This window comes from Glycine max, chromosome 19, assembly GCF_000004515.6.
Source record: "Glycine max cultivar Williams 82 chromosome 19, Glycine_max_v4.0, whole genome shotgun sequence".
NCBI classification, from domain to species: domain Eukaryota; kingdom Viridiplantae; phylum Streptophyta; class Magnoliopsida; order Fabales; family Fabaceae; genus Glycine; species Glycine max.
Genome location: NC_038255.2, coordinates 6,786,238 through 6,813,314, shown reverse-complemented (window position 1 = coordinate 6,813,314; position 27,077 = coordinate 6,786,238). Strand labels below are relative to the sequence as shown.

The 27,077-nt window shown below is 33.1% G+C and overlaps 2 protein-coding genes and 1 pseudogene across 8 annotated transcripts; all 3 read left to right on the top strand.

Moving 5' to 3' along the window:
* The first annotated feature begins 840 nt into the window (after positions 1-840).
* LOC100815930 (RHOMBOID-like protein 9, chloroplastic) lies at positions 841-5,996 on the top strand. 7 transcript variants are annotated; one of them, XM_006603915.4, is made up of 8 exons: positions 1,352-1,540; positions 1,964-2,507; positions 2,871-3,081; positions 3,229-3,394; positions 4,115-4,285; positions 4,731-4,885; positions 5,358-5,482; positions 5,591-5,996. In XM_006603915.4, exons 1-8 carry the CDS (start codon positions 1,538-1,540, stop codon positions 5,629-5,631), a joined length of 1,416 nt encoding a protein of 471 aa, XP_006603978.1. In that variant the 5' UTR covers positions 1,352-1,537; the 3' UTR covers positions 5,632-5,996. The 7 variants fall into 7 exon arrangements, 6 of the variants coding, with proteins under 6 accessions (XP_006603976.1, XP_006603974.1, XP_006603977.1 ...); XM_006603913.3 differs by lacking the exon at positions 1,352-1,540 and adding an exon at positions 841-1,027 and having other exon boundaries at positions 5,358-5,996; XM_006603911.4 differs by lacking the exon at positions 1,352-1,540 and adding an exon at positions 842-1,023 and having other exon boundaries at positions 5,358-5,996.
* An 8,561-nt stretch (positions 5,997-14,557) lies between these two features.
* LOC102660810 (uncharacterized) lies at positions 14,558-15,259 on the top strand (annotated as a pseudogene).
* Positions 15,260-19,460: 4,201 nt separating this feature from the next.
* Positions 19,461-26,757, top strand: LOC100780800 (uncharacterized). The gene is made up of 14 exons (XM_006603908.4): positions 19,461-19,743; positions 20,666-20,763; positions 21,812-21,898; positions 21,992-22,157; positions 22,281-22,367; positions 22,680-23,432; positions 23,546-23,688; positions 23,792-23,989; positions 24,142-24,232; positions 24,323-24,488; positions 25,091-25,201; positions 25,296-25,395; positions 26,076-26,144; positions 26,410-26,757. The coding sequence occupies exons 1-13, from the start codon at positions 19,597-19,599 to the stop codon at positions 26,119-26,121; spliced, it is 2,193 nt and encodes a 730-aa protein (XP_006603971.1). The 5' UTR covers positions 19,461-19,596; the 3' UTR covers positions 26,122-26,144; positions 26,410-26,757.
* Positions 26,758-27,077: the final 320 nt, after the last annotated feature.

Below are 27,077 nucleotides of genomic sequence, written 5' to 3'. Positions count from 1 at the left end.
GTTTAGTTTGCGTCACACTATTGAATCTTGTCTTCGAATTCGTGTATAGAAAGTTAGACCTGAAATTAAACATGTTTTAAGAATTTATAGAGGATTTTATATATTGTCACCGGACAAAAAAGCTAACCCATGTTTTTGTGTTCATAAATATTAAACATGTTTTAAGAATTTATAGAGGATTTTATATATTGTCACCGGACAAAAAAGCTAACCCATGTTTTTGTGTTCATAAATATAAAAATATTCAGAATTTGTCTCTGTATTTATGTTTTTAGTTTTCGCACAGTTAAAATGTATATTTTTTTTTTATAAATCTAAATCTACAATGATAATTTTTTACAATTTTTTATATATATAATCAATGTAAATGTGAAGTTTTTTATATCAATTATAGATATAACTGATATAAAATATGATATTTTTTATGATATATAACCGATATAAAAATTATATATATTCAAATGTCAAAAACTTATTCAAAATTAAAAAATAATACATTTTAATTTTATGATGAATTTTAAACATTTTTATAGGAGGATAAAATAATATATTGAGAATTGAAACTGAAATTACAATTAAGACTAGACCACATGCTTCAACCTTTTTTTCAGATATTTTGGTTGCGCATTACGTTTAATTTTCCCCAATAAAGAAGCTCAAGACCATACATTATTCATGATTGAATTGAAATCCCAACGAAGTTTGAGGTGCCCAAGAACGAAACGTGTAAGATTAATTTAAGTGACAAGTGGGTCCGACCCGAATCCTACTAGTTGCATTTATTGGCTCACAAACTTTACATATCTCTTGTTGCAAACCATGAATGGCTGAAGCCAGATAAGGCACAATGACTGAGAATTAGTTGTCATTGTACATCATTTTCAATTAACAACCATGAAGCCACCATTAATGGAAGTACTAAGTAACAACTTCCCCATGATCTCCTATGCAATTCTCAAGCTTAGATATAAGTCTTAATTAAACAAACTTGGCATTGTAGTAGTAGAACCTTATTTGACTCAGGTGGGTAGGTCCAATAACCTTTTCATTTGTGCCTTTCAGTTTCTGGCTTCTTTCTAATTACCATTTCTTGCACTTTTGTAATTTTAACAAGTAACCTTCTTCTCCTTCTATTTTTTGGGAGGAAGTTAATTTTCATTTTGTCTAGTATTTGTTTCTTTCTTCATCATTTCAGTACGTTGGTTTTCATCATTTTAAAAACGATAAAACATGGCCTTAGGGAAATCTCCTTCTGTTGCTTTAGGAGTTTATATGTTTATGTTTGCTAGAGAGGGCTATTTATATTTGGTTGCATAAGGTAATTTTAGAGCAAACTTTGAACAATACTTTAACTGTTCTTGAATTAGGAAATATATTTACAATTTTACATGTATGGTATAAGTGTAAATATTTTGGGGGTGCTTAACAAGCGTTAATAGTCTGAAAAAAGTGTGTTACTATTGTGATTCTCAGATTTTCAGTACTGTGATGATTGATTTCTCTCCACTGTTCTTTCTATGCATTCAGACCCAATAACATGGTTTTCATTCTTGCTATCTGACAGTTTCAGTGCTTCTTGTTTAAATGCGTGTTTGCTTCAATATGGGATCCACATTAATGAGAAATTCATGTCAAAATAATGCAAAAGCGGCTATGCTGAAGTCAAGCGTACCATAGAAAATAGAAAATTTCTGTTTTCACTTTATTTTCTGTTTTTAAAGATTTGTAGGAAACAAAGTGAGTGCAAGGTGACACTTTTGTAATTGCTGAAAACAGTTTTCAAACCAAAAAAAACCTGGTATAACCCCAAAGGCTATTTTTGATTGTGGTTCATTCCTGTAATGTTATGAAGATCATGTTAAAGTGTAATGTTTGTCTCAGATATTGTAGTTTTCAAGATAACAACAATGCTTTCTTACTTTAGAAGTTGCTTATGCTTTTGTTTCTTTTTGTTTCCCTTCAGGTTTTCATGGCTGCATTTCCTATGTTCTACAAAACGCCTTACAAGGACCAAAATCTGCCAACCCAAAATGTAATGAGGCAGAATGAGAAGAGGTTCATGTATGAGTGTGATAATATGAAGAGGTTCATCTCTTCAACTCCTGGTCAAATTTGCAGGAGTAGCCAACCATGGAACAAAGTCAACAATGTCCTCACAAAATCAAACACAAAAGAGAGGAATGTTCCTAGGAGCATACTTCATGGCAGATGCTCTTTGCATAAGAATGTCACAAAACTTTGTGGTTCAGACAGTCACCTAAGCCTCATTAAGGAATGTTATTCAAAGACAGAAAACCTTTCCAGAGTTTGGTGTTCAGCAGGTTCTAGCTCAACTGAGAAGCAACTAAGGTCATTAGATTCTTATTTTGGAAAACTCCAAGATAATGCAAAATTGCGTACATTTGATTCATCACACAAGGTGATACAGTTGCATCACATAGATCGTCAAGCTAGATCAAAAACTGGACTGGAATCTCTTGAGGAGTATCTTGGCAAACTAAATCATGGTAAAGTGTACTTACTTTGATTATTGTAGTGCCTTTTCATTTAGTTTGTAATTTCTATGCACTATTAGCGTAAAAAAAATTTACTCTAGTAACTAATCAGAAACCATTATTAATATGTTTTTTAAGATAACTTATATAAAAGTCAACAAACTTACCATGTATGTTAGTTTGTGATTGAATGGCAATGTAACTGTGTAAAAACCCTTTACACTATCAGTGCATAGATTATTTACTCTCATTTACTATCCTTCTATTCTTCTAGCTGACTGGTTGTTCTCAAATCTCAACCACTAAAACCTTGTGTTAACTGAGAAAAGAGCAAGCTTGTTTCAAAGGTGAATGTGTTAGTATTTTTATATGCAGAAGCAAACCAAGAACCTTGTGTGCCATCGTATGTTGAGAATCATAGTGAAGAAAATTTAGCACCAAAACGATCTCTCAGCAAAGATATTGAAAGATCAAACTTTAGGAAACAAAATGCTTTTGTGGATATAAGAAGGCTAAAACGTTTACATGATCCAAGGTCTGCTATAGATTCACAGCAGCAAGTTGAAACCTCCAGTCTCTACCTAATGTAAGTCCTGCTCTGTTTCAGTTCTCATTTTGTCCTTTCAATGACTATTGTTGATGCTATCATACTCACTTTCCTGTTTCCTCATATTAATTGTTTAACATTTGGCATATTATGAATAACTTTCTTTAATCCTTCTCTTTGGTGCAGTGGCATATTGGCTTCTGTAAACATTGCAGTGTTTCTATTTGAAATAGCAAGTCCTATAAGGACTTCTGATTTAGAGCTGTTTTCTATTCCACTACTATATGGAGCAAAGATAAATCATTTGATCATGGTTGGAGAATGGTGGAGGCTTGTAACACCAATGTTTCTGGTACACAATTGAGAATTGGGTCCGTGTTTCCATTCTGCGATATAGAGCATTGTTTACATGATACTCATAATCATTTGGCAAAATCACATACTTTAATTTCTGATGTTTGATTTAAATTTTTGGGTTAAATATGTTTTTCATCCTCACAAATATGAAGAATTTTTATGACATGCATATGGACAAGTCATGTTAGCGACTACTCTGAGATAACATGTGACAAGACATGTCTAGATGCATGTCATGTCATTAGTAAATGGTGATAAGAGCCATTTTCAGTACTTAATTTATGAGGACCTAAATTAACAAAAACAATTGAAAGGCAAACAAAAATCTGTCATATTGGTTGAGACTATAATATATATTAAACTCTAAATTTTTGCTTTGTTTTTACACTACATTTACATTTGGGAATTGATTTTATTTTAAAATTCTAACTTCCAAACTAACAACATTAAGATACAACCGTTACAGTCTAGAATATACTTCCTGCATGGAAAGAATGGAACTCATTGCTTAAAACTATCATGAAGAATCATGATGAGTAGCGGTGGATATTATCCATCACACATGTAATCTTGATATCTAGAAACACTTTGCAAAACAAAGTGAAAAAGTTTCCTTTGTCTGTTGTGTAAGAGAAATACTTTGTACCAGATTCTAAATTAATTTCATTGTCACTAGGTTTCTTATGCCTGCTTCACAGTATTTTTTTATATGCAGCATGCAGGAATATTTCACATGGCTGTCAGTTGTTGGGCCCTTTTAACATTTGGGCCTCAAGTTTGCAAAGGCTATGGTTCATTTACATTTTTCTTGATCTACATACTGGGTGGGGTTGCTTGCAACTTCACAAGTTTTCTACATACATCAGATCCCACTGTTGGTGGAACTGTAAGTATCATGCTAAAATTCTAAACCATTGTCCTTTTGGTTCAACATTTCTTTTAGTGACTATGCAATAATATTTCATTTTTCAATTAAAATGAAGACTAGAGAATTATATTTTAATGTGAGTTCTAAAACCAAGGAAGACTTTGTTGTTCATCCATAATGTTCAATGTTTGTGAACAATGATACTGCATCAATTTGATTAATCCCAAATTCCAATTATAATTTTGCACAAGTTCTTAGGGTATGAAGGAAATCAAGTGAGAATCATATACTATGCCAAATTTGATCTCTTTTGTTAAATTAAGTACATATACTATGACAAATTTCATGCAAAACTTTCTGCAAATGATTAGTGAAGGTGGATTAACTTTTGCAACACCTTTCTTTCTGTTTGATCCGTTTTGTTTTGTCTTCAACTCTCTTGCTAACTTCAACTTGTACTCAGGGACCTGTATTTGCAATAATTGGTGCTTGGCTCATGTATCAAATTCAAAACAAGCATGTTATTGCAAGTGATGCTTCAGAGAACCTGTTCCAGAAGGCAGTTATTATGACAGCTCTTATTTTCATATTAAGCCACTTTGGTCCAATTGACGAATGGTATTCCATACATTATTCAGAGAACGCAGTTTACTCATGAAACTCAATAAAATATGAAGGGAACTTTAACTTCAAAAGAAAAGTGACAAGCATGTAAATGATTTGATCTCATAGGATGAGATCAAGTTCACTTTTCATATCAAGGTTATATGAAATAGTTAAGCTTGTTATATCAATAATATGCATGAGAGTCAAAATAGGAGAAATTATTGTATGGTAGAGGATCACCATGGTCCCACCCAATTTTCACGTGATGTATAACCAAGTTTTATTAACATTTTCTCATAATTTGAAACATTTGGTTATACATCACGTGGAGATTAATCAGGACCATAGGACCATAGACACGAGTTGGTGTCAGACCATACAATAATTTCTCCAAAAATAGAGGACAAACAAAGTGATATATATATATAAAGGTTTTTTAAATTGTAAAATGGAAACCTTTATTTGGTGGCTGACTTATTTGTAGGTCACACTTTGGAGCAGCCTTCTCAGGCATGGCATATGGCTTTTTAACTAGTCCAATACTTCAGTTGAATGATTCATCATCAGGAACTGGTCAAGAAGAAGGACTCAAACTTGTTAGAAAATATGGTGATTCTTGCAAATCACTATTGATATTCACAATGTTCATCATTGTTTTAAGCTCCTTCCTTTTCTTCATGGAGCCCCCACCTAATGCACTGGCATCTGTCAATGCAGCAGCTGTTGATGCCTTGGAATATATGTTGATATTTGGCTGATGCAACATGTCATAAGGTTTCTGCCCTAAGAAGGACTTATACCTTGGAAGGAAGGCAGTCGCTACTGCCCTACAAAGACATGTATTGTAAAAAAGGAAGTAAAAAGTGAGAAATGCATTAGAGGCACTAATTACTGAGATTAGGCTCTACTGTTTCTTCTAGTATATAAATATTATAGGGTTACAAAAGTATAATTGTGTAAGCTCAGTCCCCAGCCCAATAAACTAAGTTTTGCACAAGCACTAATATTTTCAAGATTAGATTACAATTCTCATACTTGATAGATGCTTAAAATAGAAAGTTATTTTCCTCCATTTTAACACACTCCACAATTGAGAGATTAATATGTGCTATAGTTTAGTCCATTTTATTGTAAATGAGCTGTATAGACATAATTTTTATGTGTGTGTGATGCTGTCAGCACATGCCTCAGAGTTTTCACTGATTGTTCCGAAGTTTCCAATTCATCTCCTAGTGACAGATCTAAAAAACCTAGTTGTGGGGACAATACATATGTATAAATTTGTAAGGTTAATAATATAATATACTGTCATTAAAAGTACAAACATTCCAAAGTCTCCAATTCATATTCTGAGACATATAGAAATTTTAAGTTGTAGGAACAATACATATGTATAAATTTGTAAGGCTAATAATATAATATAATGTTATTAAAAGTACAAACATAATACACTGTTACTGTCTACAAGTTTTCATATTTTGAGAACATTGAATAAACTTTTTCATTTTTAATATTGTCAAAACTTTCTCTTTGAATATATAACCAAACAATCATTTGACTATCTATTTACTATATGGTTTTAGATCAGATTCTTAATGAGATTCATAATAGAATTATAATTTTTTTAAGACGATTTTTTTTAAGACGATTCAAAATCGTCTTTGAATGTGTCAAAGAACTGTTGTGAAAAGCTCTTTTTTTTTTTAGCAGTGCTTTCATAAAGATATTGAACAAAAGTGAAGAATGAACATGCAGTTTTGGATTTATGTTTTCTAATAATTAATTTATTATATATATGGTCTAAATATTCTATTCATGTTTTAAAAAGTAAGTCAAAATAATTCTTCCAAATCAATGAATGTTTTCAATTTTGAATCATTTTTTGACTAATCAAAGATGTAAGGAAATTTGGAACATGGTTTCCCACTAGATTTACTTACATAAATATTATAAATCCAAATGATGTTCAAACCAAAATGAGACATGAACATGATGAAAATTGTGTAAAAAAATGAGTTTCACCAGCAACTAGAAAATAATATTAATTTTCTGAACAACCATACAACTTTAAGTTCGAGTCCTAACTAAGTAATTGCATTAAAGAATTTGAGGGGACTCAAGTAGATTTTTTTTCTCATAAAAAATACCTAAAATATGTACCAAAAATTATCTCAATGTTAAAAAATTAATTACTATTCTTAATTATATATTTAGTGTATGACCTTATTCCTAATAAGATTGTTAATAAAAATACATGTAGAAAAGAAAAGAAATTCAAGATATGCAAATCATTTTCAAATTAAAAAGTGAGAGAGTGAATCCCTTTCAACAATCTATATATTATAAATAAAATCACACTCACTTTTAATTAAAGTACTAATTATTATAAAAATTAGGGGTAAGTAAGGTGAGCCAACGCAACCCAAAATCGATCAAACTATTTTATTTTTTTTTGCATTTTGAGTGGTTTCAAGCGAGTCAACGAATAAAACTCATTAGGAAAACAAGTTAGGATAGTTATATTCACTCATAAACAATTGTGATTTTTTGACCCGTCAATAACATGACTTGACCTTAAGGTGTTTAGTTAAACATAAACTTAGGCTAGGCCCATTTGACTAAGCCCAAATCCAATTGCTTAACCCTAAAACCAACTCATATAATAACAGATTCACACTCACTTACGATCATGAAGAAGAAACCCTAAGAACTAGCGTCGTTGTGGCTCTCTTAAATCAAGCACAAGTTGTTGTTGATTCGCCATCAAGCTCATATTTTCATTCATTTGTCATTGTTCACTCAAATGGAGACCGTAAAGTCGTAGCTTTTGCTTTGTGCTTTGGGTTCACCATTTCATGTAGGTACTTTTTTATTTTCATCTTTGATTTATTCTTATCGTTTCCATTTAAATCGTGTTTTCTTTAGATTTATGAATTCTTTTTTCATTTTTGATGTTGACTTGCAGAAGTTAGGAATATTGTGCCTTAGGGTTTGGAATCAAAGGTGGATTCTGAGGATTTCTGTGAATCATCAAGGCTCATGGTATATACTTACTTTTTCTTATTTTCTATGGATTTGTTTTAGTCAGTAATTATTTTATGAAGTGAGATCCTAATATGCAGTGGTTTTTTCTTTTATGATCTAATTTGTTTGTTGTTGTGTTTTTTTTCTTTTATGATCTAATATGTTAGATTTGTTTTTCTTTTATCCTTCTTTTTATATTTGTTTCATGATCATGATATTTTTTTCTGTGAGATGTTTTACTCAAACTAAAAAAAATAGGTATTTACTTTCAGGAGGTTACTTTCAAGAATATAAAATGTGTTTACTTTCTTGAGCATGCAACATAACATTTTTTTCTTTTCTATTTAAAAATAAATATTTTTTTAATTTTCTAAATGAATGAATTTATTATTGTGTCCTTATTCATTGTTAGTGTAATGTTAATGTGCATGTGGTTTTCTCATGTTTTCCCACTCGTCCTTGCCAACAAGAATCCTTCCAAAGTTGGAATTTTTATTATCATTTTGTAAAAAAAAAATCTTTTTAATTATTAATGTGTATTTGTTTCAACAATGGTTATCCATATTTGGTCTTGCAATGTACTATGATTATGCAGACACATAATTGGCGATTTATCAAGCATCATCTTAGGGCCTCAATTTTTACCTGTCCAAGACTATCACCGAGTGAATCTCCATACCCAATAATGATATTGAAGATTGAGAACAGTAGTGCTAGCCACCAATAGGTAAATATGTATCTCCTTACAAGATTGTTTTAGTCCATGCTTTAAGGGATTTATGTGGCTAAAGTTTCTTCCTTTTTACTTTGGCATAGTACTTCCTGTCTTAGTATATGCTTACATTTCTATTTTAGATTTGCTCTTTGTCTTGCTCATGTTTTCTCACAGGCATCATATTTCCCAACATTGAACTCATGTTTATATATAGCACCACACCATTATACTATTTTGCTTGAAATCCAAATAATTCATTATAATCATCATATAAATATCTAAATATCATTTTTAAAATTGCACCTCGTCAATAAATTTTGCTTTGCTTGCACGCTATTCAAGACTAGTTTCCACATAAAACGCTAACTTTGTTTGGTATTAGTATTTTCCACTTAACATTAAGCATTGTTGTGTCAACAACACTTGTTTCTTGTCTAATAATCTGATCATATATTGTCCCTACCTTGCCTCAGATGTTTCCCCTATCCAACTCCATGCATCCCAATTTTTTTTCATAAAACCAAAAATTAGTTTTTCAAAATCCTCTAGAATTGCTTTTTTGCATTTATGTCACCACCTTCTCCAACTAAACGATCCCACCCATTACCCCCCTTTAAAACCCCATTTAAAAAATCTTGCAATGATTTTGCTTAGAGTTCATATAAAGTCTATTAAAAGCCATATTCAGGGGTGTCCCTCCCATTCATGTTTCCTCCCAAAAACTAGTATCTTTGTCCTTTTTAACCACTCTTTGGATGTTATTTGAGAACCACCCCTCATGGTTTCCCACATCACTTTTTGAATGTCATGCCACAAAATGGAACCAAATTTAACATTTCCTTCATTCTTGCCCTGAGATATGCTCTTATACTTTGATTTGAACACTCGAACCGATAAGCTATTTTGTTCCACCAACATCATCCACTTCCATTTCCCTACCAAATCCACATGGAAAGTCTCTATGTTCTTTATTCCGAAACCACCTCTTTGTTTTGGCAAGCATACCTTATCCAACTAACCAAAGTCAATTTTCTTTTCACCTCACGTGAATTTCCTTTGGATTCTATTAATGGTCTTCACCACCAACTTAGGGAGTTTGAAGCACAATAACAAAAAAAAGGGTAATAGTTGTCAAAACTGACTTAATAAAAAAATCCTACAACCAAAAGATAAATGTCTTTGTTTCCACATTGATAAGCACTTTTTCATTTAATAATGATTGGATGCCATGTCCCTACCAATCGTGGATTTTCTCCCATAGGCAACCCCAAGTGCACAAAAGGAATCTTTAGTTTTGAAGAAGACATCATGCATGTTGTAGTGTACTGAGACATTGTTACTTGAAGTGACAAGCCTTATAAAGACATGAATCATCTTGTAGATAAGACAGCTAGTCACCAACTACAAGTACAATATAAACAAGGCAACCTAAAACAAGAAAATAAATCTCAAAGAAGTCTATAACGATTTGAAAGAGGAGGAAGACTTACTTGCAAAACACTTACTTTTTTGAAGTAGCAAAACTGTGTTGGAGAAAGGAGAAGCCATTAACAACAACAAACACCAACAACCATAATTTATAGCTCATTTGCCACAACTTCATCCATATCAACCATATCATTCACAAACTACAATAACTAAATATTAACTTCCTTTTCCCCAACCATGACCCCAATGCATAACTCATTTGTCACGACTTCACTCATCAATCCACTTAAGACTTTCACCACAATAAGAAATATAAAGGGTATTAGTGGATCAACCTATGAAGCCCTTGCTCACTAAGAACTCTTGTGTTGGACTTCCATTAACCAATATGGAAATTGTTGACAATAAAAGACAAATTCTTATCCAATCTATTCATTTGCTTCCAAAACCCAACCTCCTCATCATATATTAAGAAATCCTATCTCATCAAAGTTTACCTTAAAAATCAATGACGATTTTCCTTCTTCTTTTATCCTCGTCCACTACTTCATTTGCTATCAACACCCCATCAAAGCATGTTCCTACCACCTAGAAACATGAATTGACAATCATCAATAACCCCACTTAGGGTAGATGTGACTCTCTTAAGTAATAGCTTTGCAATGATCTTGTACAAACATCTAATAAAGGAAATAGGTCTAAACTCACCTAACCCTTAAGGATTGTCTGATTTTGAAAAATAGAAACAAATAAGGCATTCACAAATCATACAATGTCCCCCCCCCCCCCCCCCCACTTGAATTCCCAACACAAGACTTAATGAAATGGAAATTGTAGCCATTAGGACCAAGAGCTTTATTCCCATCACATTCCCACACAAACTTATTTTATTTCCTCTTTTGTAAACATAGTAGTAAGTCTTTTATTCTCCCTAACCTAATGATTCTAAATGTCACCCCATCAAGCCTCACATGTTGTCCCCCATGCCTCTGAACCTATCTTAAAATAAATGTTTTGACTCTTGTTGGTTCCTCAATTCATTCTTTGTTGATTGTAATTCCTCTCAACATATCACTTTTCCTTCTACCTTTCAGAATGGAGTGGAAGTACTTTGTAATCAAGGAAATCTCTTTAAGCCATTTGCACCTAACCATACAATAATTATGTACATGAAGATGTTCTAGCTGCAAGTGTTTTTTTATTTTTATTTTATAAATATATTACATTCTTAATTTCTTATTTATTTGAAGGAGGATGTAAATTCATTTTTTAGAGTTAGAAATCAAATAACCTTTTGTTCAATAAAGTACATTGTCTTTTGCTTTGGACGCATCTTTTTATGTAATTGGTAGCATTACTATTTGACTTTTCTCTTCGACATATCCTATGAAGGATATTTAGACATTTTCTGCATAGAGGATAAAAAATACATAAAGCATTAACTTGGTCTTTAATGCCACAAATGTCGGCAATATTTGTCAACGGATTGATATCTCAAACAAATATTCAACACATTTTGTCTATTAGCATTTCAAACATAATCTTTTTGATTTAGTATTTATTTACATTAATTCAAAACAATTGAAGGACTTGATTTGTCTTACGACTTAACAACTTTGTATTTTCATATCATAACATGTTTTGCTTTATAATACTTTATAGCTTGGTTAAGCCACATCATGTGCTCTTAACTAAGCTTCTTTTTTAATGAAATTCATTTGGCTATTAAAAAAGAATTATAAGATAATTGAAAAAGGATACATGTACCTCTTAAAAAAAAGGATGCATGTATATTTTAATAAATTATTTATTAAATAAATTTTAATATATATATTGATATCATTGAATTCTATTTAAATAATTTTTTATCTTCTAAAAATATCAATTACCATTAGTACATTACTTTAAAATAATTTATCTTTTGTAATTAATACTTAAAATATATTTAATATGATAAAATATTTAGAGGTGGAGGTCAACCCAAAAGTTAACAAAATTGTAAGAATTAAGAATACAAACACACACGAAAAACTCTTCTTGATGATTTTCAAACTATGATTTTTCTTTTCTTACAATAAGAACACTAAAGAAACACATATTAATAGGGGTGAAGGGGAAATTTCAATGCTAATGTGATGGAAAAGAAGATTGTGAATGACAATTGAATTTTTGTGGTCAAATTTGACTTTTGTAATTTTGGAAGGATTTCTTCACTCTCTCTTCCTTTATCATTAAGAAATGATGAGTCACATCATTCGAAAAAAATCTGGAAATGATTATTATGGGAGAAAATAAAAAAATATAAAGAAAATGTATTAATTGCACCCATAAATATATTAAATCTAAATCTGAAATTTAAATAAATGCTTTATTTAAAGAATATATAAATGTTGGTTGGTTTCAAACTAATTTTGAATTTTTTTTCTTGCAATAAGACATTGAAAAATAAAACATTAATAAGGGTGATGAGATGAAATTTTAATGCTTGTTTTGTAGAAAAAAACATTTCCCTCCTTCAATTGTGAGGTAGTAGGAACACAAATAGTGTGAAAGGCATTTAGACTACTATGATCAAATTACAAGTTTGAAAGGTTTCGTACTACTTTCTCTCTCTTCCATTAGGAATAAAAATGATAAAATAATGTTATTAATTATAACCATAAATGTATTAAATATGAATCTAAACATTAAATAAATGCATTATATGGAGGATATAAAAATGTAAAATTTATCTTAAAATTAATGGAGTAAAATGGAAGTTATTAATAAGATTTGGAGTGAAAGATGTAAAAATAAGATGTAATTTTTATTCCTTATCTTTTTACTAAAAATTGTTTTGGTTCTTTATCTTTAAAAGATTCTTTTATCTCTCAAATTTGGATCTGTTTGAAAACTATAGATTACCTATTTGAAAACTACATAACTTAACTAATGTTTGAAAGAAAAAAAAGGTAATAAACATGGTAAAAAGTGACTCCCACAAAACTAATAAAATCTAATATTAAATTTTTTTTGTCGGTTGCTCGTGGGACACACTCTTCACATGATTTTCACCATATTTATGACCTTTTAATTAGTTTTGACATTAGGTGGGATGTATAATTTTCACGTAGGTGAATCTAACAAGATAAGTTTCATGTCTTATATCTATCATAAAAGGTTCAAAATTATGTCCAAAATTGACAATGATCAGTGTTTTGGGAGGACAACATTGTTCCATATTTGATAGATAAAAAAATATTTTAAATATAAAGAACGAAAACAAGTTTTAGTTAAATGATAAGGAACAAAATTATACTTTAGTCTAATGTCTTCCATTGAGAATCTCATTAATAACTTCCCTTGTACTCCATTAATTTTAAGATAAATTTTATATTTTTATATTCTCCCGATAAAACATTAATTTAACCTTTAGATTTATATTTAATACATTTATCTCATAATAAATAAGGTTATTTTATATTTTTATTCATGGTGAAAGAGAGAGAATATGTGTACGAAACCTTTCAAAATTACAATTTGATCACAAAAATCAAAATGTCTTTTGCACTCTTTTGTGTTCCTGCTGACTTACAATTGAAAGAGGAAACTTTTTCCCAAAACAAACATTAAAATTTCACCTCATCACTTTTATTATTATTTTCTTTTTTAGTGTCTTATTCCAAAAAAATGGAAGTTAGTTTGAAACCAACCAACATTTATATATTGTTCAAATAAGACGTTTATTTAAATTTCAGATTTAGATTTAATACATTTATGGTCACAATTAATAAAGTTCCTTTATATTTTTATTCTCTCCTATAATAATCATTTCCATATTTTTACCAGGAATGTTACTCATACTCATCATTTCTTAATATTAAAGGAAGATAGAGAATGAACGAAATCCTTCTAAAATTACAAAATTCAAATTTGACCATAAAAATCCAATTATCATTCACATTCTTTGGTGTTTTTGCTATATCACCATTGAAATTTCACTCCTTCACCCCTATTATGCACTTCTTTAGTGTTTTATTGTAAGAAAAAAATCAAAATTAGTTTGAAACCACTAACAAGAGTCTTTTGTATGCGTTTGTGTTCTTACTTCTTACAATTTTGTGGACTCTTATATCAATCTCCACACCTAACATGAAATTTTCTCAACAGTGATTCTCTTAAAGAGTTGTCTTGCATTAGACATGATTTTGTATTAACTCTGTGTTAAGATATATGTGAATATATTTTGTTATTGTATTTTAGGTAAGCATATATTTAGTTTGTTAAGCATATAATTAGTTTCCGAAATATATGCCTTATATTATTAGTTTCCGAGTTTCCAATATTATTAGTTTCCTAGTTTCCTAAGATTACACCTGGTACATTGCATATATTCCAAGTCAGTGAATGAAATCCCTAGGGGAAAGTATTCTTTTATGGTATTAGGTTTCTAGGGCAATTACGATCCTCCTTCTTCATTCTGCAAGCTAAATCGCAATTCCCCTTCATCTCTCTTATTTCTTCTTCTTCTCACCGCCATGATAGACAACAAGAGTTCTTCCCATTCGACTCTTGCGGTTTCCAATATATGGAACCATATCTCCATCACTCTTGAAATAGAGAATGTCCAATACTCTACATGGGCGAAGCTTTTTAAAATTACCACACATTCTCATAAGGTCCTTCATCACATTATTCCTTCTGCCAACGGCAAAACAAAGGTACCTACGACTGAGGATGAAAAGGAATTATGGTCGACTCTTGATGCTACGGTTCTTTCTTGGCTTTATGCAACCATCTCCAATTATTTGTTGCATACAATTATTGAACCCGATGCCACGACCATGGATGCTTGGAATAGGTTGAGAGATATTTTCCAAGACAACAAACATTCTCGTGTGGTAACTCTTGAGGCCGAATTCTCCAATACTAAGATGGAGGATTTTCCAAATGCTTCAGCATATTGTCAACATCTCAAGTCCCTTGTTGATCAGTTGAAAAATGTTGGAGCACTGATGTTAGAGAGCCGCCTTGTCATTCAACTTGTTTCGGGTCTCACAAGTGCATATCGAGGCGTAGGGACGTTAATTCGGCAAAGTGATCCTCTACCTCCGTTTTATTAAGCTCGGTCGATGCTCACACTTGAGGAAGCCAGATTGACAAAGGAGGCTACCACAGGTTCGGAGTCGGCAATAGTGGCTATCTCACAATCTGTTTCTTACTCAAATTCCTCACATTAAGACCAGTAACATCGTGGGAAGCCGTCTGGATATCACAAAAATTCTGGAAAAAAAATCCGGTGGAGGTGATTGTGGGTTCAATGATGGAAAATCCAGCCGTGTAGGGGGCGGCAATGGTGGTCTACAACAGTCCATGGGAGTCCACAACAGTAGCCATAGTGGGGGCCTTCACCTTGGTCGAATTACCCACCTTGGGGTTAGATGCCTTAATGGGCTCCTCCATGCCCATATCCAAACCAAGGGTGGGCCTGGGGTCCAACACCGTAGAGACAACAACAACAGCCCGGCGTTTTTGTGCCACAACCACAACAGGCTTACATGGCCTCTCAAAATGGGAAGTCTGCTCCTTATGTTCCTACAAATATTGAAGCGGCAATGCATATTATGTCTCTGAGTCCCCCGGATCCATCATGGTACATGGACACCGAAGCTACCTCTCATATGACATCTTTCAATGGTAATTTCTCGTCTTATTTTAATTTGAGCAATCATCGTGGTATTATTGTTGGTAGTGGTCATACTATCCCGATTCATGGCTATGGTCATACTTGCTTGCCTTCCCCTAATCCTCCCATATCTCCCACAAATGTTCTACATGCTCCCAAAATTATAAAAAATCTTATTTCGGTTAGAAAATTCACTACTGATAACTCTGTGACTATGGAATTTGATCCTTTTGGTTTTTCTGTGAAGGATTTTTAGACAGGGATGCCACTAATGAGATATGATAGCCAAGGTGATCTTTACCCTCTTACTACTCCTATCAAACATCAAGCTCTTCCTTCAACCTTTGCCGCCATTTCTCCTAAGCTTTGGCATGATCGTTTGGGTCATCCAAGTGCTCCTATTTTAGATTTTCTTAGAAAAAATAAAAGCATTGATTGTAATCATCTTTCTAGTTCTAGTCTTTTTCAATCTTGTGTTTTTGGAAAACATATTAAGTTGCCATTTTTTTCCTCTTCTACGAGTACGTCTATGCCTTTCGATATTATTCGTAGTGATATTTGGACATCCCCTATTTTGAGTTCAATGGGACATCAATATTATGTTTTATTTTTGGATGATTATTCTAATTATTTGTGGACTTTTCCGTTGACTAGAAAGTCTGATGTATTTGAGAAATTCTTAGCTTTTCGAGCCCACATTCTCACTCAATTTGAACATAATATAAAAAATTTCCAATGTGATAATGGGAGGAGGGAGTTTGACAATGGACCTTTTTGGGATTTGTGTAAAACTAATGGTATGTCTTTTCGTCTTTCTTGCCCCCATACCTCACCTCAAAATGGGAAAGCAGAACGGAAAATTCGGACTATCAATAATATGTCTCGTACTCTTCTTGCTCATGCCTCTCTTCCTCCTTCCTTTTGGCATCATGCATTACAAATGGCTACATATCTTCTTAATATACTTCCAAGTAAGGTTTTGGGAAACACTTCTCCTCTTCAAATTCTATACCAACGGGATCCCTCGTATTCTCACATTAGGGTGTTTAGGTGTCTATGCTATCCTCTCCTTCCATCCACCACAATCAATAAATTACAACCTACCCCATGTGTGTTTTTGGGTTATCCTTCGCATCATCGTGGCTACAAGTGTTATGATTTATCTTTTAGTAAAATTATAATTTGTCGTCACGTCTTATTTGATGAACATGTTTTCCCATTTCGGAAATTGCATTCCCCTTCTTCTACTGCTTATGATTTCTTGAGTGATGATATGAGTGTCTATACAATGCATCACCTTCACAATCAATCTCCAAATGCTTCTGCTCCTCACACGGACCAACCTGAAATACAAGCCCACCCCCATACTGACCCAAATCCCGTGAGCCCAGACACCGTTAGCCCACACTTCCCTTCAAGCCCACCCGCCTCTCCTTCTCTTAGCCCATCCTCTACTCCTATCTCCACACCAACGACCCAAACAGTAACTTCCCCTCCTATTCCCATCCAACAGCCCTGTATGGTCACAAGAAGCCAAATGGGCATTTTTAAGCCAAATAAAAAATATGATGATGAATATGGTTTAGCCACTTCAGTTACTCGGTCTCCATTACCTCATAACTCGGTTGCGACTCTTAGTGACCCAAATTGGAAAATGGCCATGGATGATGAATATGATGCTCTTATTAAAAATAAGACGTGGGAGTTAGTGCTCGTCCACCTAATATTAATGTTATTCGGTCTATGTGGGTTTTTGCTCATAAAGAAAAATCTAACGGTGTGTTTGAGAGGCATAAAGCCCGTCTTGTAGGTAATGGGAAAACTCAGCAGGTTGGCATTGATTGTGGCAAAACTTTTAGCTCGGTAGTGAAACCGGCTACGATTCGCACTGTTCTTTCTCTTTCTCTTTCAAAGGCATGGCCCATTCATCAGTTGGATGTTAAAAATGCTTTTCTTCATGGTGAGCTACAAGAAACAGTTTATATGCATCAACCATTGGGGTATCGTGATCATACCCATCCAGATTATGTGTGCTGTTTGCGTAAGTCATTATATGGACTTAAACAAGCGCCCCGTGCTTGGTATAAGCGGTTTGCTGATTACGTCTTGTCTCTTAGTTTCTCCAATAGCAAATGTGACAACTCATTATTTATTTATCAAAAGGGTTCGCACATGGCTTACATTTTGCTCTATGTTGATGACATTATACTTACTGCCTCTTCTCATGCTCTCTAGTTGTCTATTATGAGCCTTCTAAGCTCATAATTTACTATGAAGGACCTTGGTCCTTTGAACTATTTTCTTGGCATTGTAGTGACCCGTCATAAGGGTGGTATGTTCCTTTCACAGCGCAAATATGCCGAAGAAATTATTGACCGGGCTGGTATGTCTTCTTGGAAGTCATCTCCAACACCGGTTGACACCAACGCTAAGGTGGGTGCTACTTCTAGTGCATCTTGTGAGGATCCCACTCTTTATAGGAGTCTTGCTGGGGCCCTACAATATCTCACTCTCACTAGGCCAGATATCTCTTATACGGTGCAACAGGTGTGCTTATATATGCACGATCTGAGGGTGGACCATATGCAAGCTCTCAAACACGTTATCCGGTATTTACAAGTACACTTGATTTTGGTCTTCATCTCAATTCATCTTCGATCTCATCTCTTGTTTCTTATACTGATGCTGATTGGGGTGGGTGCCCTGATACGAGACGTTCTACCTTGGGTTACTGTGTGTTTTTGGGTGACAACTTGGTGTCATGGTCCTCCAAGCGTCAACCTACACTCTCTCGGTCTAATGCAGAGGTCGAGTATAGGGGTGTTGCTAATGTGGTCTTTGAGTCGTGTTGGCTTCAAAATTTGTTATTGGAATTGCATTGTCTGGTTACCAAGGCTACTATTGTGTATTGTGACAATGTTAGTGCTTTCTATTTGTTGGGCAACCCGATGCAACATCAACGTACCAAACATATTGAGATGGACATACATTTTGTACGGGAAAAGGTTGCACGTGGTCAAGTTCGAGTTCTTCATTTGCCTTCACGATATCAAATCGCGGACATATTTACTAAGGGTCTTCCGTGTGTGTTGTTTGATAATTTTAGGGACAATCTCAGTGTCCATCGTCCTCCTGCTTCGATTGTGGGAGTGTGTTAAGATATATGTGAATATATTTTGTTATTGTATTTTAGGTAAACATATATTTAGTTTGTTAAATATATAATTAGTTTCCAAAATATATGTCTTATATTATTAGTTTTCAAGTTTCCAGTATTATTAATTTCCTAATTTTCTAAGATTACGACTGTACATTGTATATATTCCAAGTCAATGAATGAAATTTCTGAGGAGAATTTTTTTTTTTACTTTGAATTTGAACTTTAAATAAATGAATTATTTGAATTACGCAGAAATCCTAAAGTTTATCTTAAAATTATTAATAAATGAAGCAAAAGGAAAGTTCTTAATTCGTGATTCAGCAAGAATTTTATATTATTTTTATTTTCTCTTTTTATTCTCTAATAAGCCATAGTCATTTCCATATGTTTTTCAAAGGACACAACCCTTCATTTTTTAATCAAAAAGGAGGAGAGAGAAGAGAGTGAATCGAAACGTTGAAAAAGTGAAACCCCTTCGAAAACTGCGAAATTCAAATTTGCCACGCAAAATCCATATTCATTTCGCACACTCCCTTTTCCCGCCACATCACCATCGAAGGAGGGAAAACAAAAGTTCCCAAAACGAGCGTTTAGAAAATTTCTCTAACATCACGTTTATTAATCTCCGCTGTCTCATTGTAAGAATAAAAAAGTTCAGACTTTAAGTTCGAAACTCACTTGCAAGAAGAGTCTTAGTGTGTGTGGTGTTCTTAGTTCTCCCAACTGTAATAATGGCTATTACAACCATCTCAAACTCGAGTCAGAATTGGGACGGGGTTGCTGCCGGAGGCGTGAAACCGAAGCGCTCCAATTCTCGCGGAGTTCGAATAGTGGGAAGCAGGATCTACGATTCTGCTAATGGGAAAACGTGTCACCAGGTACTTTTCTTTCTTTTTTGAGATTTTGAGAATACCCATTTCGTTTTTTATCTGTTTTGATGTTGTGGGGTGTGCCGGTGTGTGGAGAGGGCTAAATCTGAATGTGGGTATGTGAGGGAATGTGGCAATTACGTTAAAAATGGGAACTTTGGTTGATGTGTGTGGGGTTATATAGTAATGATTGTTGTTAGTGTTGAACGTGTGGATTAGCTTGTATGAAGTTGTTTCAGCTGAACGAGTAGTCTTAAGTTTGAGTTTTGAGTGTGTAGTTGGGTTAATTTTTTGGACGGAGAACTTTGTTACTCAGTGAAGTAAGTAGGATTTTTTTTTTTTGTAGAGGATATATGTAGTTTTGTACTGAGAAAACAATGGCGATGCTTGCGATGTTGTAGATTTGCTTTTACTTTGTGTTTTGTTCCGTTTTATGTTGTGGGGTGTGGTGGTTTGTAGAGAGGCCTAGAGGGCTCGAAGTTCTGAAACTCCATTGAATATCAGCAAAAACTAGAGTTGAAGAGAGAAGAGAAAAACCAGAGAAAACTTTGAACTATTGAAGTCTATCAAGATGATTCATTCCAAAATGAATTATTACACTGTGTTTGGTATTTATACCAAGTCTAATCGGTAACTCCTTAAACTGAATAGCAAATTTGTTGAGCAGGAAAACTAACTTGATGTCATGGATAACTGATTCTGTTGAACCAGTTGTTAGACACTGGATATTGAGGGTGAAATCCGTATGTGGGGATTGTGCGAAAATATGGACTTTGATTGATGGGGTTGTATGGTGATGATGATGTTTTATGACGTTGTGATTTTGCTTTTACTTTGTGTGTATTGTTCAGTTTCTGCTTGTTTTTGTTTCTAGATTTTGAGGTTTGTTTGGATGATAACATTTTTGTTTGCTTGGTTTTCCATATTGAAGTGTCGGCAAAAAACCAGGGATTTTGCTGTTTCTTGTAAGAATATGAAGAATGGGAAACCTTGTCCCATTAACTTCTGCCACAAGTGCCTCTTAAACAGGTTAGGTTCATTAATACAAATGTTGAGTTTTCTTTTTTCAGAATTATTGTATCTTGTTAAGCATATTTTAGGCCATGTTTATGGCAAAGACTTTCTTGCTTTGCAAGAGTGTCCAAAGATTTACTGCTTTGCAACGAGTATCCAAAGTCCAAACAACATGTAGATATCACCAAAATGTGTTGTCTTTATTTATGTTACTTTTACAAGGCTACTGGTGGTTTCTTCCAATGGAGGCAATTTTACTTGAACTGGGTAAGATCACTATGAGCTTTGTTGCTCATAGTAGAACTTGAGTAGGAGTGTCTCTTTCTAGAGGACAATTGTGGTTATGTGCCAATAAAAGAAGACAACATTGTAAATTTTAAGGGTTTGTTAGATTAACAATTATAGGAAATTAATAGGATCTTGAAATATAATAAATAAATAGTGTGTACCTTTTTTATAGTGAGACTTTTTTTTGATGTATTTTGATTTCTTGAAAGAGGAGAGAAACAAGATTTCACTTTATTGATTATTCTTCCTGTCTCTCTACATTTGTGATGATTAGGAGTTAGAGAAAATACTTTTCTATTAGGAAGATGATCTTATTTCATGTTAGTGGGTATTAATTCCTTTTATAACCATTATTTTCATAAAATGGCAACTATCTCTAGAAAATTTTCTTATTTAATCCAATTACAATTTAGTCCTTAATTATTAATTATTTTTTTATTAGTTTCTACCTAAGTCACATGCCTCTCACATGAGACATTAATTTTTACAAACTTGGTGATTTTTACATGTATGGTTGAACACTCTTGCAAAGCGAGGAACCATGTCAATTTTTCTAATAACATGGAAACTATTATTATCTTTTTTTATAAATGTGAAGAACCACATTCCTAACGAGTGATCAAACATGATCTATCTCTTGAAGGAATTAGTCTATGGCCGTTGACTAGAAGATAATCTTGTTACAAACAAAAAAATCTGAAGAATATAATGATGAAGTACTTGGTGTATATTTGTATGTGTTTTCCCTTTTGAGGATATTTTTGTGGTGAATTAGGTATGGGGAGAATGCAGAAGAGGTGCAGCAGTTGGGTGATTGGACATGTCCAAAATGTAGAAACTTTTGCAACTGCAGTTTTTGCCGGTGAGTTTGTTTCTTTTTTCTTTGTGTGTGTGTTTTGAGTTGGTATTGTATTGTATCTGTGAGTTCATTCTAATAGAGGAGCGATCTTTGAAGGAAAAAACGAGGTGAACTACCTACTGGTCAACTATTTCATACAGCCAAGGCATCTGGTTTCAAGTCAGTGTCTGAAATGCTTGTTTCAAAGACTGCTGAATCTAATGATTTGGAATTGAACAAGGTGAATAAGGTTTTGCTTTCAAAGGAAACTACTAAGGAAAAGGTGTGCTACTTTTCTCCCCATCCTCTATCCCATATATCTTGTGGTTGACAAATATACTTATGTTTGCTGGTTAAAGAACCTTCTCTTCACATATGCAAATTCATGATTTGTTAATGGTGACAGAAGCAAAAATGTGTAAATAATTTAAGTTCTGGTAAGGTTCCTGTGAGCACAGCTGTTTCACCTATGAAGCAAATTGCATCAGAGAAGGTACCATAGTTATTTTATTTTGGTTTGTTTATCTTTGTTATTGGCATATAAGTTTTACTCATTGGTGCATAGGGTTTATATGCATGAGTGCGTGTGTGGTGTATCTAGTGAGAGGAGTTAATATTTATAAATTTAATTATATTTTATTTAATACATTTTGTCATATCCATATTCCTTTATTTTTTATATTTAGATTTTCATATTTACCTATAGCATTGGGTCTAGTGTGCTACTTGTACTTTTAACCATGCATCATAGCCTCTTGTGCTCTTATGGATTTTGGTTGTTGTTCTTGTTTGCTATCTCTTACAGGAGCTTGTAGTAGTTCTCTCAGGAGAAATTGGGAAGGAAAATTCTTCAGATGGAAAGCTTGACCCTGTGACCAGTCAGAAGACATCAACTAAAAAATCTAAGAAAACAAAGCGTGAAGAATTAAAGGAAATATCTAATGAGAACAATGTTGGTAGTGCTGGCAAAAAGAAGAGCCTGAAAAGGCCTAAAATTTGCAAAGAAGTTCCAAGTGAGGAAGCGAAAGGAAAAGTAAATGATGACACTAAAGTTTGCAATGGAGTCTCTAAAAAGAAAAAAGTAGATAGCAACCATGATACTGCTCATGTATCGATGGACAGTCCAGAGGCTCAGGCTGCAAATGGTCTTTTATTGTTTGGGAAAGTTGCCAAAGGCAACCCTTTCTCTGAGGTGCAAACACAAGTACATAGAAATCATGGCACTGTTTTTGGAGATCCTGCAAATGATTCCATTGGCCCTGCTGTGACTTTGGCTCCAAAACATTATTTATTCAATTCTAAACATCCAGATATGAAACATATGCTTGGTGATAATTGGAACAACACTGTACTTGTAGATGGTAATGCTGGTGCCAAGTTCCAAGTAGGAATAGCAACGTTCCCAAATGTTGGCATGAATTTAGCGATGCAAAAAATTGAAGAGGAAATTCCTTTCCCCCCTGGAACTGAGTTAACAGAAATATTGGACATTGAGCTCCCACCTGAAGATATTGGGAACGCATTGCAGCTTTTAGAGTTTTGCAGAGTGTTTGGAAAGGTATGCCTTCATGTTAACTCTATTGTTAACTTTCTCTTAAGTTTTTCTCAGCCATTCATAATTGCTTTATCAAGTGCTTTTTAAGATTTATTCCTGTGTATAAATTTAATCAGGCTCTTGATCTCAAGAAGGGAGAAGCTGATGCCATTTTACGAGAATTAGTACGTAAACAAAATTTGCGTCGAGGACAAAACACCTTAGTGGTTCAATTTCAAATTAGAGTGTTGACCTTGATACTAACTGATTCAGGAAATGAGTGAGTTATCCCTTACAGCTTTAATTTGTTTGTTTTTATAGTTTTGAGGGAGATAATTTTATATGATATACTTAAGGTAGCCATATGGATGACTTTGCTGTAGGTCTCCATCCTTGACTACTAGCAATGGAAATAATTCATGGTTAAAACCACTGGAGGATTTAATTACTAAATCTAATCATATACTAAAAGATTTTCCTTTGGATTGGCTTCAAGAAGGCGTTAGTGGATATTCCAATTTGGATTTATCTAAAAAGCTCACACTGTTGAATTTTCTTTGTGATGAAGCTTTAGCCACTGAGTAAGTATTTCAAGTCCAATTAGAATAGTTTTATCGTGTATTTTGCTGTTGTTTTATTGTTTTCATCTCTTTATCCTTATTTTTGCTTTTCTTTTCTCTGTTGTCTTCATAATCTTGTTTAAAGTGGTTGGAAACTTGCTTAATATGTTCAGTAAACTGAGGAGTTGTATTGAAGATAAAAATTCAAGACATGTAGAAGAAGTAAAGGAAGCAAAAACCAGGATTGCTGCAGCCAAGGAAAAGGTAACAGCAAACAAGGTGTTATGTTCTTTGTATCGGGATTGTCCTTGCTGTTACCTTGTGTTCATAATTTTGTATGCATGTTATCTACAGGAAAAGGGTCTTAGGCAGAAGTTGCAGAATGAGACGGTTAAAGCTGTTCTGTCAAATGCGACTCCTCTTAAAATGGAGAAGCATGACGCTCTTCTTAAAAAGATGAAAAGTGAAGTGGCTCAAGCTCATGCTGAGGTACTCGAGTTAAAGGGAACAATTCCAAAAGGTATGTTATGAATTGTGATGTTTATGAATTATGCATTGTGTATGTTATCATGCCTGAAGTTCTTCAATCTCATTCTCTAAAGTCAGAATATTTAGCTGATGGTACAAAATTCTGCAATTTGAAAGACTATCCATGTTGCAAACAAGTAATAATTAACACAGGAAAATTACAACAAACTGATTTTTTAATGATTACACTAGCATGTAAAAGAACTAATATCTGCGTCTATGAAAAATATCTGTTGGCATTTCATATACTTACTCTTAGATCCTACAAGATTTGCATTATTTACTGATCTTCAATGCTATTATCATCTTATGTCTTGCTTCTTTCCTCACCCGATAGTATTCACTTATGCAACATCCTGTAAAATGTTTAATTACAGTTGGTTTAAATTCATCTATTTCTTATGAGAAATTGATTGTTTGTGTCATGAGCACTTATTTTTCATAACATCCAGACTAGGACTTGGTTTTGTAAATAAATAAATGCTCTTAATGAGGCCAAAATGGAAAGTGAGTACATATGGTTATTTTCTATATTGCAAGAATTTACTGTTTCTGCTATTGTAACAGTTGACAATTGTTCTTCTAATATTACAGTGAAACATAGTTCTGATGCTATGAGAATTGAGCCTGAGTTTTTGGACAACAATGGTCAGGTGTTTTGGAAGTTAAAAAGTTATAATGGTGAATGTGCTGTTCTGTTGCAAGGTCATTTTCAAAATGCATTAGCTTAATTTTTCTGAATGATGATACCGTTGTGATTTGGACTTTAGCAAATTTTCTAAAAGAAAGCAATATGCAGATATCAAAATTCAGGATGAAACTGCTACTGCACCTTATGAAAAATGGTTTGTTTATGGTCCTGAAAAGAAGGATGAGGCTGATAAGTACATTTCCTCAAGGTGAGGTTTTTTATTAAAGTTGAAGTGGATTGATCTAAGATATGGTACTTGATTTTGGAGAGTTTGCATTCTTTATACCTGTCAAGAACATGATGGTAAATAGTGACCAAAGCCAGTTTCAGTGAATGTGTTGAATATGTTGTTGAGAGAACAGTGATCACCCATTATATGCTCGAACATAAAAAGAATGGGAAATATAATGAAACATACATTTTATAGTGATAATTATTTTACCTATTGACTAAGATATATAATGAGAGGAATGTTAGTGATACTTTCTCTGACACTCTTTTGAATATTTTCTGTGATTGATTAGAATTTATTAAAAATCACCAATTTAGTAGGTTTTGTTTCTTAATTAATGTTTTTCTCTCCCGATTTATATTAAATGAGAAGTGAAATCTATCAAAATTGGTGATTTTTAATAAATTCTAACAAATTATAAAGAGTATTCGAAAGAGAGTTTTAGTGAGAGTGCTGCTGGCATTCCTCATATAATGAAATTTGAAAGTGGATTCTAAAAAATCATCTTAAGATACTTTAACGAGGGGAAAGGAACATGAGGCTAAACATCTGTGAATACAATAGCTAAGTTAATGACATTGTAGTTATCCATACTATAAATTGATGCTCAACAAGTGCAACGAATTAAGTAAATTTCTTTTTTACCTTGGTTGCAGGGCTAAAAGACTTAGTCACAAGGTTGTTTACATGCTTTCGCAGTGAAGCAAATGTGTAGGATGTTTCTGGTTAGTATTGCCATCTTTGATCAGAAATTTACAATTGTGACAACATCTATTATTGCTTCAAGTATATATCTAACTTGCAAGAGGTAGTGTTAATTCTTCATAGTAACATAAATGTTAGCAACCATACTCATGGTTAGGTAAATTGCATATGGGACTTCTCACAATAATAATGTTGTTAAAAATAAAGTGTTGCTAACATTATTTTATTTTATTTGTTCTGGACTTGGATATGATTAACATGGAAATTTTTTTCTTGTTTTTGCAGGATTTGCTGGGAATCTTATTCTCTGTTTTTTTGAGTGCTGTGTACAAAAGGAACTTCATTATTGTGGTCAACAATCTACATAGGAAAATTCTGAAGTTGCAGCTGATGATGCTAGAACATAGAAACAAATATTGATTCCTTGTATCTTAGGTTTCTAGATTCGATGTTTAGTTTCCAACATTTTGATGATAGAACCTAAGTAGTCGTTAGGTTTCATTGTAATTATTATTCATAGTGTAATTTTTCTTGATTTGAATTGTTAGTATGTGGATTGACACATCCAATTGTAAAAGTGACGTCCCCTCGATATTCCTAAGTAGGTCAATTTAATTCTTGGCATTCTAAGACTAAATCTCACATCTTGGCCTGTATCACAGTTCAAAATCTTTGAAAATAATTGAATTTGTATATAAATAATTATTTACAAAATTTAAAGGTACGAGTGTGGATATCAATACGTTATACTAAATATTATGCATACTCATACTCGTGTAATATATTTATTGTTTTTATAACAAGATTCTAAGTTTTCAATATGATTTTCTTAATTTAATTAAGTTAAAAGAAACAAAATTCTAGTTTTCAATGTGTTTTCCCTTTACTTAAGTTAAAAGAATTTTCTTCGTTTGAAGGTTGGATTTTTTTTTTTTCAATTTAGTTATATTTTA

What these genes read in the sequence shown, in the direction of transcription:
- LOC100815930 (XM_006603910.4), top strand. An exon ending in TTGTAACACCAATGTTTCTG is followed by an intron (nt 3,395 to 4,114) that starts GTACACAATTGA and finishes TTTTATATGCAG; the next exon opens with CATGCAGGAATATTTCACAT. An exon ending in ATCCCACTGTTGGTGGAACT is followed by an intron (nt 4,286 to 4,730) that starts GTAAGTATCATG and finishes ACTTGTACTCAG; the next exon opens with GGACCTGTATTTGCAATAAT.
- LOC100780800 (XM_006603908.4), top strand. Translation starts at nt 19,597, where the DNA reads ATGGCTATTACAACCATCTCAAACTCGAGTCAGAATTGGGACGGGGTT. An exon ending in TTTGCAGAGTGTTTGGAAAG is followed by an intron (nt 23,433 to 23,545) that starts GTATGCCTTCAT and finishes AAATTTAATCAG; the next exon opens with GCTCTTGATCTCAAGAAGGG. An exon ending in CTAACTGATTCAGGAAATGA is followed by an intron (nt 23,689 to 23,791) that starts GTGAGTTATCCC and finishes ACTTTGCTGTAG; the next exon opens with GTCTCCATCCTTGACTACTA.